The sequence below is a fragment of the Apis dorsata genome, unplaced genomic scaffold (assembly GCF_000469605.1).
Source record: "Apis dorsata unplaced genomic scaffold, Apis dorsata 1.3 scaffold_683, whole genome shotgun sequence".
Lineage (NCBI taxonomy): Eukaryota > Metazoa > Arthropoda > Insecta > Hymenoptera > Apidae > Apis > Apis dorsata.
The window spans coordinates 1,631,423-1,646,033 of NW_006263864.1; the positions used below are offsets into that span (position 1 = coordinate 1,631,423).

Here is a 14,611-nt window from a genome sequence, read left to right on the forward strand (position 1 = left end):
TCACCCACGGCAGGTGGATATCGATACGAAAGTCGAAATTAATAAGAGAAGAGAGTTGTGTGAGAAGAGTAAAGAAGAATGCCTGGTGCCGGTGGTCAACCACCGCAAAGGACCACCTTCCGACCACCCTGGGTCAAGGATGGTCCCTCGCCTTTACCTATGCCTAGTGCACCCTGGGCCCTCAATTCTAGAAGAGATTCGAAACCAAAAGTTGAAGAACCGCCTCCATTTACCCAAGTTACTCTCAAAGTGAGTTTCTTTTTTTTTTTTCTCTCCTCCTATTTGATATCATGCTCGTGTTCAATATATTCTCAAAAGTGATGAAAATTTTTTAATCATATTTGGGGATATTTTGAAGGGATGATGCGATAACAATTGCTTGCTGAAACAACAAAATTTGAATTTATTTTGTATGTAATATGTTCTATATTTTCGCTACTTGTTTACTTTTGTTCGATATAAATTTACTTTCATCCCTATTCTCAATCTTTAGAGATACTAACTCATTGTCCGATCCGATGCGTACTTGTTCTACTAGAAACATCGAAGGATGCTTGTGCAGTCTTTTTCCATTCAGATATTAGGTTTCAAAGTCACCAGAGACTTCACTATTAATAACTCGCGTGGGTGTCATGTAACAAGTTCTTGCGTTATAAACATTTCGACAGTGGAAGATTGCAAATGCGTTGCGTTCGAATTATATTTAATCGAGCGATTATTATTATTAAAAATACGAAATTTCGATTCGAGAAGATGTTTTAACGTTTTAATTTACGAAAATGTTTATCATTCACCCTTTGATTCTATTTATATAAATCATCTACGTCACTTATTCAACTCATTCTTGTCATTGTTTTGTTTATTTTCGTTTTTTTTGTCGTCATACAATACGATACGAAAACGCATACTTTCGATATTTTGGCAACGAGCCACGCGAAAATGGTGAACGCGAATGGATTCCTCGATTCGACAAAAATGCGAAAACTTCGAAGTTTCGAAGACACGTGGGAACGTCATGAACATTCACGTCACGATATTGTTTACAACTGTCGCGCTCAGTTAGATCATCGATTGATTTGAATGCAATTTATGAGAGATCCGTGATTCCATTTTCGAATCAATAATTTAAAGTAGAATTTATAGTTGAAAGTTTTCCAACAAATACGAAATCCAGAAAATTTCCAAAAATATCACTTTATTCATTCCCCTGCAAATCATGCGATCAACGTTAGACTTTTTTCGAATCTCGAATTAAGTTAATATGGGAAGCATGCTTTTGCCTCTCCCTGGTGATATTGTTTAATTTTTTTTTAACAATGAACAAATAATGATTTGACGAATTGGCCGTAAATTATGAAATTTGATCGTAAGAAGAAATATTGATTAAAACTATCGAATTATTTGTATATGTTGCAACAAAAGATTAGATTAATATCACTTTCTCGATACGGGAGAGATCAGACAGAAGGTTAGCCTCTCAGGTTCTCGCATATAAGCCTCTGGGTCACGATTATTTAAAGAACACGAGTTTCTATTTCAAATGTCTTGCCAGTTGCGTCTTCCGCCAGTTTCTTAACGAGTTTATACATACGCTTTCGCGCAAATGATAAGTTATGCTGGATTTGCAAATTCTAATTAAAAGAATCTGAATGTATCGATAACCGTATTATAAATTTTCCACACAGTAACTTTTCTCCTAAAGCAATAAATTAACGAATAAGTGATATTTTTTTTTTAGAGAAGAGAAAAAGGAACAGAATATCGTAAAAATACAAATCGAAGTTTATAATTTTAAAACGATCGCAAAGGAAATGCGATTTAGATTATTTAAAGATGATCGCATGAACATTGATACTTGCCAAGAGAATTCTCGAGACTTTCTTTCTTTAGGATCGAAGGATACTAAGTGGGGGTGTACGTTCTTTTTTTCTGTTATTCACTTTTCAATTTGCACAACTATCTTTCACAATACTATTCAAAAAAATACTATTTCTTTAACACGCATTGTAATTAAGTTTTACGATTACAATTGTTATAGCCTGATCTAAGATATGAAAATTGTAGATGTAAGTGTTCGTAAACAATGAAGTGATTATAGTTGAATATACATGAGCGAACAACTGGCAAGAAAATGATATTAATACGATGAACATAGAAATATCACCTGAAATAGATCGAAATAATTTTTATCATTTTTAAATATAAAAAAAAAACAGACAAAAAAATATTACGAAAATATAAAACGATAAAAGATGGTTTTAAAAATAGAAAAAAATAATAAAAAAAATAACATTGATAAAATAGATGTATGAAAAATACAAAGAAGTTAAAATAAGATTGTTTGTGATTCAATTTACAGAGTGTAGCGAAACCAGAAGCGAAATCCTCGACAGATGCACAGCCGCGTAAACAGAGCAAGATCACAATAATCCCGTCACAGCCTAAAAGCGAAAAGAATACGAACAGTCAACCGATACCGGCGAAGCTCCGCGAGAATGGACGACAAGAGCCAAATTCGAGGCCACAGCTCGAACGACAGGTTCGAATCGAGAGGTCTCGATCTCGAGGTGATACAATACCACTCTCCAAGAGTGAGAACACCACAGGTAACAATCTCTCCATAAAACCTTCCCAAACAAATCCTAAAAAGATAAAAATGTTGAATGTAATACGTAATAAATATTATAAAATTATTAAATTTCTCTTACTCGAATCTAATCGATACTTTTAATCTTATCAGAATAATAATTACTTGATAAATATTTCAAATTACTTACCTCTACTCTATGGTAAATTATCCTCTAATAAAAACATAAAAGAAACACAAAAATTCATGATACCACTTGACCACGATAAAAATAAAGTTTTCTTATAAATAGGAGCGCCGACATTATCGAAAAGCTCATCGAGAGCAGCGATTCCGCCACCACCACCTCCAAGACCTCCACCACCACCTCCGAGTAGAACAATCCTGAAGGATCTTCCGCCACTAAACAAGAGCCAACAAGAAAAGCTCGAAATGCTGAAACAGAGACCACGAAAACGTCCAGATTGGGCGAGTATGATGAAAGAAGTTGAAAGCGGAAAGACCTTGAAGCATGTGAAGTGCAACGATAGGAGTGCGCCCTTGATCGAAAGGGTGAACAAGGTTACAGCTGATCCAGCAGGTGATCGTCGATCGAACTTCGATCCTACTCAGATTTCCCTTGGGCAATACTCTTAGGAGGAACCGATTTCATCGTGTTGGTCGATTAGTCGTTATTAGAAAACCTTTTGTTTTGTTACGTCCCCTTCAACCTTTCTACCCTTGTGAATGTCGATCCAAAGGGAGGGGGGCCAATGAGTGTAATTAATTAAATTGTTAATGAGCTTTGATTCGATCACCTTTTGTTTCTGAACTGTGATATGACCTGTTTGTAGTACACATAATCATTATTGTTCTGATCCCCTAGTTTCCTACGAGGGAACCTCCCTTGTTTGTAGTTAAATAATATTATTATCGTTGAATTAACTGTTGTTTTCGTGTTTAGTGGTATCGACATCCTCTTTTATTTTCCTATTCCTGTATTCCTGTAAATGAACTTTAGAACTTGTTACTTTGAATACTTGACTTCGAAGATTAAATGATCAAAACGAATCATGAAGATTTGTTTGAAAATTGTATCTCCGACTTGTATTATATTGTAAATGATTTATAATGTGATGTATAATCAGTTATATTGATTGAATATTTCTAATTAGGGAAGGCACATTTTGTGTTCGAATCTGAAAAATCGAACATGCATAACCAATTGCTGAAACAAATTCAGGAAGGTGTAAAATTAAAGAAAGTGCAAACTAATGATCGATCGAAACCGATACTAGAAGGTCTGAGAAAATTCCGAAGACAATTGACAATAGAGGAACAAATGCAAAAGGCTGAAGAACCCACGGATGACTCTATCTCTGATGATATGGATGATATTGATGCAGTAAGAGATGATTTACAAAGTACTAAACAAATGCTTGCTATTGAACTTAGAAATAAGGAAGCTTTGGAAAGAGAAAACAAACGATTACAAGTATGTTGCTCGAAACATTGTTAAGATTAATAAAAATAACAATTATTATTGATTTTCTCAAATGATTTTTGCAGGCAAGAATTTTAAATCTCGAAGCTGAATTCGAGCATGAAAAATCCCAAAAAAGTGTGCAAGAACAAAGGAAGTATGACGAGAAAATTACAGAATCATTAAAAAAAGAAACTCAACAAGCTAGAAAGGATGCCGAGAAATTCGAGAGAGAATATATCAATGTGTCAGAAGAAAGAGATAAACTCAAAAATGAATTGGAAGAAATGAAAAGGATGTATGCTGCTTTAGAAAAACGAATGAAAGCTGGTATGAACAGATTAAAATATGCAGCTATTCAAAAATTATTTGCATATGTCACATATGCAAAAATATGAAAAATTTTAATCAATAATCTAACAATGCAAATAACAAAAACTTTAATGAAGGATTTCTGATTTAATGTGTTTTTAGTCCTTCATTAATAGTATTGAATTGCTTATGCTTATACTAATTTTGCTTCTTTATTAAATGCTTTGCGAATTAGAGCAAGAGCTTGAGCCTGAGCCAATAATTGAACTAGCAGATGATGGCGACGAAGCAGCTTGGTACAATGTTTCAGGAATGGCACTGGCTGGATGTCCAAGTGCAAAAGATGTAGCAAAAATTGCTTCTCAAAAAAATATAGATAAAAGAGAGCCAAGTGAAAGTGATGAAGAAGAAGAAGAAGAACAAGAAGAAGAAGAAGAAAGTTCAGAAGAAGATGATAAAGATCCAAAAGCATCAGAGAAACGGTTACAAAGAGAAATTAAACTTTTGACAACAAAGATAAGAAATTTCAAGTAAGTAATAATTTATAAAATATAATATTATATATAATGAAAATTAATAATACTTTGATTAATAGAGATAAAGCAATTAATGCTAGAAAGGAAAGACATGCATTAAAAGATCAAATTAAGCAGCAACAAAAGTTATTAAAAGAAGAAAAAAAGAAGTTTAAACAGCTTCAAAAAGAAGTGGACAAAATGGCAAAGTTAATGTCAGAAAGCGAAGATGATGAAAAAGATGATGAAGAAGAAGAAGAAGAAGAAACAGACTCTGAAGAATCAGAATCTGAAGAATCTGAAGATGAAGAAACTGAAACAGAAGATGAAGATCAATCTTTGGAAGGTCAAAGAAATACTTTACAGGTAAATATTCACATCATATCATATATAAAAAATTAGATAAATGAAGTTGTCCTTATTTTATATATGTTTTGACAGAAACAATCTAAAAGGCATGAAGGACGTTTAGCAGCATTAAGGAAGGGTAACTATCTACTTAAAGCTCAAGTTGATAGATTAAAAGATGATTTAGCAAAACAACGAGAAGAAAGTCTTACTCTTCAAGAAGATCTTGACTCCGTGTTAGCAGAATTAGGTTAAGTTCATGTAAAGAGATCTAAGAATTATTATGAATAATTGTATACATACACATATAAGTATTACATATGAAAATATAGAAAATTTTATGTCTGAAAAACCAGACGTAAACTATAATACACGCACACTTACCTAAACGCTTTTTGTAGAAAATCTTACACTTAAACAGAATTTTTATTCAATCAACTGCAAGATACATAGTTATTGTTTTATAGTATCGACTAGTAAACACGCTAATTTGTTTCTTTTAGTATCTATGGTAAATATTTTACATGAGTAACGAACTAAAACGGAAACATCAAAACATATTTATCGATTAAAACAAAAGACAAAACATAAATTTTCTACACAAGCTTCATATATTTATCTAATATTTTTTGCAAAAGTGAAAAATTTTGTATAAGATTATCAATATTGCTTTTTTGCTAAATATGTTGTTAAATATTTTTTAATAAAGACAATTATTACTTAATGATAAAATTTCTAATAGGTTATTATATAAACTAAACTATTAACATAACACTCACATGCTTGCAATTGAAATTAATCGACGAACAGATTTTTCCAGAATGTACAAGCTTTATTTTTCAACGACGATATCTTATTTAGAATACACAATAACATAAGTAATTATGTTTATTACGTTTTTAAAAATACTACAACTACCCGTTAAAGTAGTTTGAAAAGAAACGCACATATGACGTATCATAAAGTCCCTAGTAATGCTTCTTACATTGGCGTCGCAAACATTTTATTTGCATATAGTATATTATATTATGAGTATATTTTTATCGTTGTTAACAAATAATAAAATCTTTGTTTTGTAATTACATGTTTATTGAATAATTTTCTTTTTTTGCTGTATCGATATTATTGATAATACAATGAAAAAAGGAACCGAAATATTTCGAAAATATTTCGAAAATAAATGAGCGAATATAATAGCGGTATTTTTAAAATTTAAAATTATATTTGAAAATCAGAATATCACTATCATTTTCTGTGAATTACATATTCTATACAGTAGCGTCATAGTTTTTGAACATTAATTGTATCTTAAGTGTTTTTAATACCTTGTATTAATTATAAAAATGTTTTCGCCATAAACAATTTAATAGCGAGTGTAACGAAACTGATTACACTGACAGTTGGAAAAATATGCTGAATTTTAGTACGAGCAGATCATGTTCTCTAAGATACATTTTCACAGAGATAATACAAATAATGTGAGATATTTGAATTATACAGCTAACGTTAGTTTCAAGGTGCAGATAATAAATTCTTATTGCTTGGTATTATTATCAAATTACGTACAATAACAAAATAAAACTGAAAAGTAATTGTATAAAAAAAAAAGTCATATGTACATTCGTTTACATAAAAACATTCGACGTTACGTTTAACATACTTTAGGTCGAAAATTAAAACATTTGTATGATATACATGTTTTCAGTATAACGTTAATTATCTATCTAATATTATGAAATAGTATAATCGAATATATTTCATTGCGCGTTTCTGATTTTATAATTAGGGTATGAGTTTACAAGGTCAATAGGCTGTTTCAGTTTTGCGACTTTCAAGTCAATTAATAATCTTTATGTTGGAAATTTATCCAAACACACATACAAATAAATATACTCTTTTTTGTATTGATATATCGGCAAATAATATCGTCGATATAATAATCTGCTGAGACTTTCGCGAAACACGTCAATACTCATTTCTTTTACCCGCATTTATATTTTTACATCCATATAGAATTACAAAATAAATACTGTACATTTGCTTTTTTAGCAATGCAACAGTAAAAATTTCCATATCGATGTAAGTATTACATTTCAAATTAATGGAATACTGAATATTAAGCGAGTAATGATTTTTTTGGTTGCAAGGTTAGTGAAACCTAACATCTCGTTTTTATACAATTTTAATATTAGGGATGCTAACCATTGCTATACTTCGATATATCTTAGATTCACCTAGTGCAGCTTTGTTTTAGATATTCTTATTTTAGAATCTGCATTACTTATTTAATATCCTGTATTCGTTAAAATATTTCTGAAATATGCACAGAGCTATCCAGGCATAAAGGAAGACAGCGTCTACCATAACAAAAAGCAAAAAGTAAAACATTTCTTGGTCATTTCAAATCATATACAAGCAGTTTTTTCTGCCCAGACCGCACAGTGATATTGGTAAAACTGAATGTTATCAAATAGAAATCCTATACTAGTCAGGTCCATTTTCTTATATTATGAAGAAGCGATACAGTGCTAATGGATCTTTATGATAATATAATTATTAATTGAAATCCGATATTATATGCATTGTCTATCATATTTTATATGGTAACCGAATTGCACTTGCCGAAAATCTTCGTAACAAATACAAAAACAAAACGAAACAAAAAAATATTTTTTCACGTAACTTTAACTTCTACTTTAAACTTTTTTTCTTCTACTAACTTAACATCAGTTACATGCAAATTATGGATACTTTTTGCAGCAAACTTAATTACAGATTGAGTTGAAACTTGAGTTGTATGTCTGAGATCTAAACGTTTAAGCACTTTACATCTTGCCAAATGATCTAATGTTGTTTCTGTAAGTAATCTACAGTTTGCCAAATTCAGTGATGCCAAGTTTGTTACTGCCTGTGCTGGTGGAGTTGCTAATTGAGCTACACCAGCATCAGTAACTCTACCGCAAGAAGAAAGATCTAATGTCTCAAGATAGGGTAAGTGTTGAACTATATATCTCAAAGCTATATCAGTTATATCACATCCAGCCAAAGACAAATTTTTAAGATGTTTTAGTCTTGAAGTTTTATCAATTAGACCAGGCCTCGAATCTGTAGGTGGACTGAGAACTTCTCTTAAACTTGAATCATTTAGTCCAGATACATGACTTAAATCTAAGGTAACAAGTGGTGGACAAGTGCAAGTTCTTAAAGCACAGACTCCAGTCCACGTACAACCTTGTAGAGATAATGTTCTGAGTTGTGGTAATCTACTTAATAGCCAAGCTAATTGTCTTTTAGTAACATTTGTCCAGTCAAGAGACAGATTTTCCGGTTGGCGGCGTATTATACCAGTTAAATGTAAAGCTGTTAGATGAGAATGAGACATATCCAATTTTCTCCACAAACTAGGATCTATACTATATCTGGCCCATGTACGGCAAACCAAGGCACAATTCGCCAGGTCCTTTGCATTTAAAAATCTAAAAATAGCAAGTAATGCTGTCTTGTCATATGCTAAAGATTGTCCATTAAAATCGGGCCCTGGTCTTTGAACAGGCGGAAGTGAAACAGGCCTAACCACCACGTGGGGCCTCTTCAATGACTTACTACTTGAACCAGTTAATTGTACAGCTAATTGTGTACGCAAAGCTGTTCGCTGTTCACCCTCAGCCGGTTCTCTGTCATTCCATGCCTGGAATTTTTTGTATATAAACCATGAATGATTCGTATTCTTAGACCGTTTCAGATTCCATTTGGGGACTTACATCGCTGGGATCGGGTCTTGAACGTTTACTTGGTGTAGTTGCCCTTTCAGAATCTGTTGTAGGTGCTGAAGAAGCTGCACTAGATACTGAAAGTTTTCGAGCACGAGCCTTAGGTTGACGTGGCCTACAATCTAGATTCCGACCGCTTTCACAACATTGGGGACACTCCCAACTATTCGGTAAATCATCGCTAACGGTTATAGTTTGGGGGTCCAATCCTATACATTCAGGATGTACAATGTCGAAACAAATTGAGCACTCAACTAAACTCGATGGAGCTGTAGGTGTTGGTTTTCCTATATCAAAAATAGAAAAATGACATATTTCTAGTTACTCACAAATAATGAATAAATCCATTGAAATAAACTAATACCCATTAATGGTGCAGGTGGTTGGCCCCAGCCATCTAATCGACAGACTTTACAAGCTGCAGTAACTGGAAGCATAGGCCTCAAGCACTGTCTCATTAAACATGTTTGTTTGGCACGACCACTTCCACCAAATTTTACCATATCTTGACAATATATGCATTCTCCACAATCAGTTCTTGTACATGCTTCACATTTCTTACACCTAGTACGCCTTCGTCGTGGGAAAGCTCTTTCAGACTTTTCTTGGGAGTGATGTCTTTGTATTTTTGTAAAACTCTTTTTAGTTATCCTCATTCGTTCCTGTTATATAACAATAAAATAAAATATGTATAAATATTAAACAAAAAATAGATAATTAATATGATAAAATTTAATATTTTATATACCCTTTCAGCAATTGTTAAAGCAGGTGGAGGAGGTAAAACAGGATTTCCAGTCACAGCTGCTTCTGGATTATCATGTCTATGTTGTTCTACTAGACATCGAACATCATGAATTAAGGCAACAGGATCACGAATTAGCTCAGGCACATTCTTCTTAGTAGAAGGTAATGAATGTAAATACATAACTATTGCTTTTAAACCATGCAACTCAAATGGTGTTAGATGTATATGTTGATGATGCTGTGGCACTGAATGTTGACGTTGTGATTCAGAAATATCCAAGTGACTTCTGCCTAGAAGAACATGAACATACCTCTCCAAAACATACCTGTAATAAAGAAATCTCTATATATATAATATAAAAAAAATTTCTTTAAAATTATTAAAAAGTTTATTCATACCATAACATTTCTGTGAAAAATGGATATCTGAATTTTTGTGGAACTTTTGTATGTTCTTCTACTTGTGCAACTTTCAATTGTTTTTCAATACCAAAACTGTGTAAAAAATTTCCACCAAATACTAAAGAATCTTGAGGAGTGTACACAGCATGAATCCAACCAGTTGGAATAAATAAAGTCATACCAGCTGTTAAACTTATTCTACCACATCTGTCTACCATATCTCCAAAGAATACATCAGATTGTTTACCACTCAATACCCATTCTTGATAGAGGCTTAAATTCTTTTCAGTAGGAGGGATAAGCCAAAATATTTTGCCACCTCTTAAAATATGATACCAAACACTAGTTCCACCAAAATCAACATGAAAGTCTGTATAACAACCTTTTACAGACATGAGACAATATTTTTGCACTTTTGGATACATCATATCTTCCAATAGATTTGTAGATTCTACTTGTGCTTCTTTCAAATGTCTTGGCCATACAACATCTACCCAATCAACTTGTCGTACTAATTCAGGTGATTGTACATAATTTTCTAATTTGGTATGGCTAAATTCCAATGAAATTACATTTAACAATCGTTCTTTATTAGAATCTTCATAATATTTTTGCCATTCTTTCATTGTCATATCTTCATTTTTTTGTGTATTAACATCCATTACATCCAATATTCTTTTTGAACCTAATAATATCATAGATAATGAATATTTTTTAATATCCCATATATTGAAGAAAACATATGTTGTTATAATAATTATAATAGACAATTACAAATCAAACATACCAACACAAGTCCTGACATCATTGACAGAAAAATTTGAACTGGGAACTCGTAATCCCAATCCAGATTTATCTCTGAAGAGTAATGGTATGCTAAGACCATGTTTTTGCAAATATGCTAAATTTAGTTCAGAACCAGCCATTTCACGAAATAATCCAGTGAAATTGCTAAGATTATACCTATCACACTCGATTTTTTCATCGAGTTGAAAAGTCCTACGACCCTCGATTTCTTCATCGCCTATAGTCCAATCATCTGTATATAATTTTCGAGTTCTTTCCCGCTATAATAAAATTTACGATAAATATAAAATTTTTGGCAAAATTATATATAAATTTCATATTAAACTATTGAATTTAAAAATTAAATTAAAAAGTTATGTTTGGTTTGTTTACCAATTGACGCCTTTTTGGCAGAGAAGTAGAGTCATCGGCCATTGTCGACATGCTGTCAGAAACGTATCACCGAAAACTCATCGAATATTCAATGTATATTGTCTTTTAAAGGTTAAATTAGTTTTTTCAGTATTATATAAACAAAATCTCGTTTATTATTTACATGTCACTCACAATAGCCTGATATTAACATCGAACTTTTCTCTGATTTTACTTTCCCAGTAAAATGAGGTCGCCATTTTGTTGCCGGCCAATGCTACCAATAAAAGGCCATGAGAAACTTAAAATCATTTTATATAATAATGTGTTACATATAAATTAAAAAAATTTATAATTACAATTTTTTTATGATATATTATGTATTGATATATTTTGTAAGTTTATAATTAAATTATTATAACTTTATAATTTTTAAATATTTGTCAAACAAGTTATTAACAATTATCTAGAGATTTTGCGTCATTTCAAAGAATTATTGATGTGTCCTATATTATAAGTTCTAGTAGTATTATATATAGTGTATAGGTATTTTTTGACAATTTAGAATTAAATATCGAATGTTGACATATTTATATGTAACATAGTATTTTAAATCTTTTATTTTCTTATGTAGTCTCAAAATATTAATCATTATTGTTTAAAAAATTTTTTCTTATATTTATGAAATTTTAAATATTTATTAAAGTGAGGAAAGTTTTAAAAAGTAAGGATTTCAACAATCAAGTTAACCATGACGAGTCTTCGTGATAGGCAAATAAATGCTTTAAAGTTGATGTTAAATTTGAATCAATCAGAACAAAAATTGGAAGAAGCAATACCAGTGTGGAAAGTATTAATTTATGATAGACTTGGACAAGATATTATTTCACCATTAATATCTGTAAAAGAACTCAGAGAACTTGGTATTACACTTCATATGCAATTACATTCTGATAGAGATTCTATTCCTGAGGTACCAGCTATTTATTTTTGTGCACCAACAGATGAAAATCTTGTTAGAATTGGTCAAGATTTACAAAATGGATTATATGATATTTATCATTTAAACTTTATATCACCAATAACTAGGCAAAAAATGGAAGATTTAGCAGCTGCAGCATTACTCGGAGGTGTTGTGTCAAATATTCATAAAGTATTTGATCAATATTTAAATTTTATATCATTAGAAGATGATCTATTTATTCTTAGACATCAGAATAGTGATGTTATATCATATCATGCAATTAATCGGGGTGAAGTTAAAGATACTGAAATGGAATCAGTAATGGAAATTATAGTTGATTGTCTTTTTTCTGTATTTGTTACTTTGGGTACTGTTCCAGTTATAAGATGTCCAAGAGGAAATGCTGCAGAAATGGTTGCCAAAATGATTGATAAAAAACTAAGAGAAAATGTTTGGGATACAAGAAATAATTTATTTGAAAGTGAAACAACTGGGCATTATAGTTTTCAAAGACCACTTTTAATTATATTGGATCGTAACATAGATATGGCCACACCATTACATCATACTTGGACTTATCAAGCATTAGCACATGATGTGTTAGAAATGGCACTAAACAGACTTGTTGTTGAAGAAAATGTAGGAAGATCTCCTGCAGGAGGAACACGATCAAAGACTAGAGCTTATGAATTAGATAATAAAGATAGATTTTGGTGTCAACATAAAGGTAGTCCATTTCCTAGAGTAGCTGAAGCTATTCAAGAAGAATTAGAACAGTATCGTACTTTTGAAGATGATGTTAAAAAACTCAAATCATCTATGGGTATTGACAATGATAGTGAAGTAGCATTATCTATGGTTTCTAATAATACAGCACGTTTAACAAATGCTGTTAATAATTTACCACAATTATTAGAAATGAAACGATTGATAGATATGCATACATCAATTGCAACAGGTATTTTAAATTTTATAAAATCCAGAAGACTTGATACATTTTTTGAATTAGAAGAAAAAATAATGAGCAAACAAACATTAGATAGGAGTGTAATAGAAACAATAAGTGATCCAGATTGTGGTACTCCAGAAGATAAATTACGTCTTGCTATTATATATTATATTTGTACAAATATGTCAGATAATGATTATAGTAAACTTGAATCAGCATTATCTACTGCTGGATGTGATTTAAATCCATTGATATATATAAAAAGATTAAGAAGTTATACTAGAATAGCAGAAATTCAGAACAACTATGAAGGTGGTGGAACAAAAACAGTTAGTATGTTTTCAAAACTAATGAATCAAGGATCATCTTTTGTAATGGAAGGAGTAAAAAATTTAGTTGTCAAAAAACATAATTTACCAGTTACAAAAATAGTTGATGAATTAATGGAATCAAAGCAATCATCTCAAACAGATGATTACTGCTATTTAGATCCTAAACAATTAAAACATACAGAACAAATGCCAAAGAACAGGCCAACATTCCAAGATGTAATTGTTTTTATTGTTGGTGGTGGAAATTACATAGAATACCAAAATTTAGTGGACTATGTAAAACAGAAAAGTGGAACTGGAATTAATAAACGAATCACATATGGTTCAACAACATTTATAAATGCGAAACAATTACTTAAACAACTTTCTCTTTTGGGGCAAGAAGTACATTCGTAAAATTTATAAATTATTCAATGAATATTGGAAAAAATATTAATCTTCTACTTTCTTATAGTATATAGTAATTTTTTATATTACTGTTATTGGCTCCTTGTAAAAATGTAAAATAAATAAAATACGGTTAATTAATTTTAGATATAATTTTTCTAATTATATATAACCTATCATTAAATTTATTATATGATTGAAATTCGAATATTAAATTATTATAAAAATCTAGGGATTTTTTTATATTAAAGAGACAAACTTGTATTTCAAATTGTTTGATCAATGCATTATACATGCATCTACTATCGTTTCGTCTTTTTAAAGATTAAAAATTCATTAAATATTAAAATACTTATTTTTATTAAAATCTATTTTGAAGAATCAAAATGACTACCATACAAGAAGAAATAAAAGATTTTGTTCGACGTGCTGTTATTGCAACAGAACCGCAAGAAGCTGTTAAGGAATATTTCTTGTCGAAGCAAGAAGACCGTGATATTAAGTAACGAAAAAATTATTTCATATAATTGTTTTTTGATACATTACAAGTATATTCTGTGTATTCTTTTATTTTCAGTTCGATAACAATTAGGAAACTGATGTAAAATTCTATGAAAAAGGTTGTGAAAGTATTTTTCTTTTATGATTTTATTTTATAATTTAAAAAAAAAAAAAAAA

The 14,611-nt window shown here is 30.9% G+C and overlaps 4 protein-coding genes across 7 annotated transcripts in view; 3 read left to right on the forward strand and 1 right to left on the reverse strand.

Annotated features, from left to right (window-relative positions):
- LOC102675421 (DNA ligase 1-like) overlaps positions 1 to 6,792 on the forward strand; it is a 7,517-nt gene extending 725 nt beyond the window's left edge. Inside the window, exons 2-9 of one of the 2 annotated variants that reach the window (XM_006622347.2) lie at positions 1 to 249; positions 2,360 to 2,606; positions 2,880 to 3,167; positions 3,742 to 4,061; positions 4,136 to 4,379; positions 4,597 to 4,891; positions 4,957 to 5,242; positions 5,318 to 6,792. In XM_006622347.2, the coding sequence (XP_006622410.1) occupies positions 79 to 249; positions 2,360 to 2,606; positions 2,880 to 3,167; positions 3,742 to 4,061; positions 4,136 to 4,379; positions 4,597 to 4,891; positions 4,957 to 5,242; positions 5,318 to 5,479 (2,013 nt within the window). In that variant the 5' untranslated portion in view covers positions 1 to 78 and the 3' untranslated portion in view covers positions 5,480 to 6,792. The remainder of the gene's footprint in view (positions 250 to 2,359; positions 2,607 to 2,879; positions 3,168 to 3,741; positions 4,062 to 4,135; positions 4,380 to 4,596; positions 4,892 to 4,956; positions 5,243 to 5,317) is intronic. The other variant, XM_006622348.2, reaches the window with a different exon arrangement.
- Positions 1,932 to 11,605, reverse strand: LOC102675287 (jmjC domain-containing histone demethylation protein 1-like). The gene is made up of 8 exons (XM_006622346.2): positions 11,323 to 11,605; positions 10,931 to 11,210; positions 10,141 to 10,828; positions 9,743 to 10,067; positions 9,359 to 9,656; positions 8,986 to 9,281; positions 6,004 to 8,912; positions 1,932 to 2,642 (listed from the first exon to the last, which is right to left on the reverse strand). Exons 1-7 carry the CDS (start codon positions 11,371 to 11,373, stop codon positions 7,899 to 7,901), a joined length of 2,952 nt encoding a protein of 983 aa, XP_006622409.1. The 5' UTR covers positions 11,374 to 11,605; the 3' UTR covers positions 1,932 to 2,642; positions 6,004 to 7,898.
- A 233-nt stretch (positions 11,606 to 11,838) lies between these two features.
- Positions 11,839 to 14,086, forward strand: LOC102675144 (protein sly1 homolog). The gene has a single exon (XM_006622345.1). The coding sequence runs from the start codon at positions 12,053 to 12,055 to the stop codon at positions 13,940 to 13,942; it is 1,890 nt and encodes a 629-aa protein (XP_006622408.1). The 5' UTR covers positions 11,839 to 12,052; the 3' UTR covers positions 13,943 to 14,086.
- Positions 14,087 to 14,205: 119 nt separating this feature from the next.
- Positions 14,206 to 14,611, forward strand: part of LOC102674666 (coiled-coil domain-containing protein 42 like-2-like) — a 2,427-nt gene continuing 2,021 nt past the window's right edge. The window contains exons 1-2 of one of the 3 annotated variants that reach the window (XM_031513651.1): positions 14,206 to 14,435; positions 14,511 to 14,553. In XM_031513651.1, coding sequence (XP_031369511.1) covers positions 14,545 to 14,553 — 9 coding nt within the window. In that variant the 5' untranslated portion in view covers positions 14,206 to 14,435; positions 14,511 to 14,544. Of the gene's footprint in view, positions 14,554 to 14,611 lie in introns of all 3 variants that reach the window. The other 2 variants (XR_004151415.1, XR_004151414.1) reach the window with 2 other exon arrangements.

Coding starts and splice junctions, on each gene's coding strand:
- LOC102675287 (XM_006622346.2), bottom strand. CDS start 11,373: ATGTCGACAATGGCCGATGACTCTACTTCTCTGCCAAAAAGGCGTCAA. Junction 9,657..9,742: donor CTTTAACAATTGCTGAAAGG/GTATATAAAATA, acceptor GTTATATAACAG/GAACGAATGAGGATAACTAA. Junction 8,913..8,985: donor CAAGACCCGATCCCAGCGAT/GTAAGTCCCCAA, acceptor AAAAAATTCCAG/GCATGGAATGACAGAGAACC.
- LOC102675144 (XM_006622345.1), top strand. CDS start 12,053: ATGACGAGTCTTCGTGATAGGCAAATAAATGCTTTAAAGTTGATGTTA.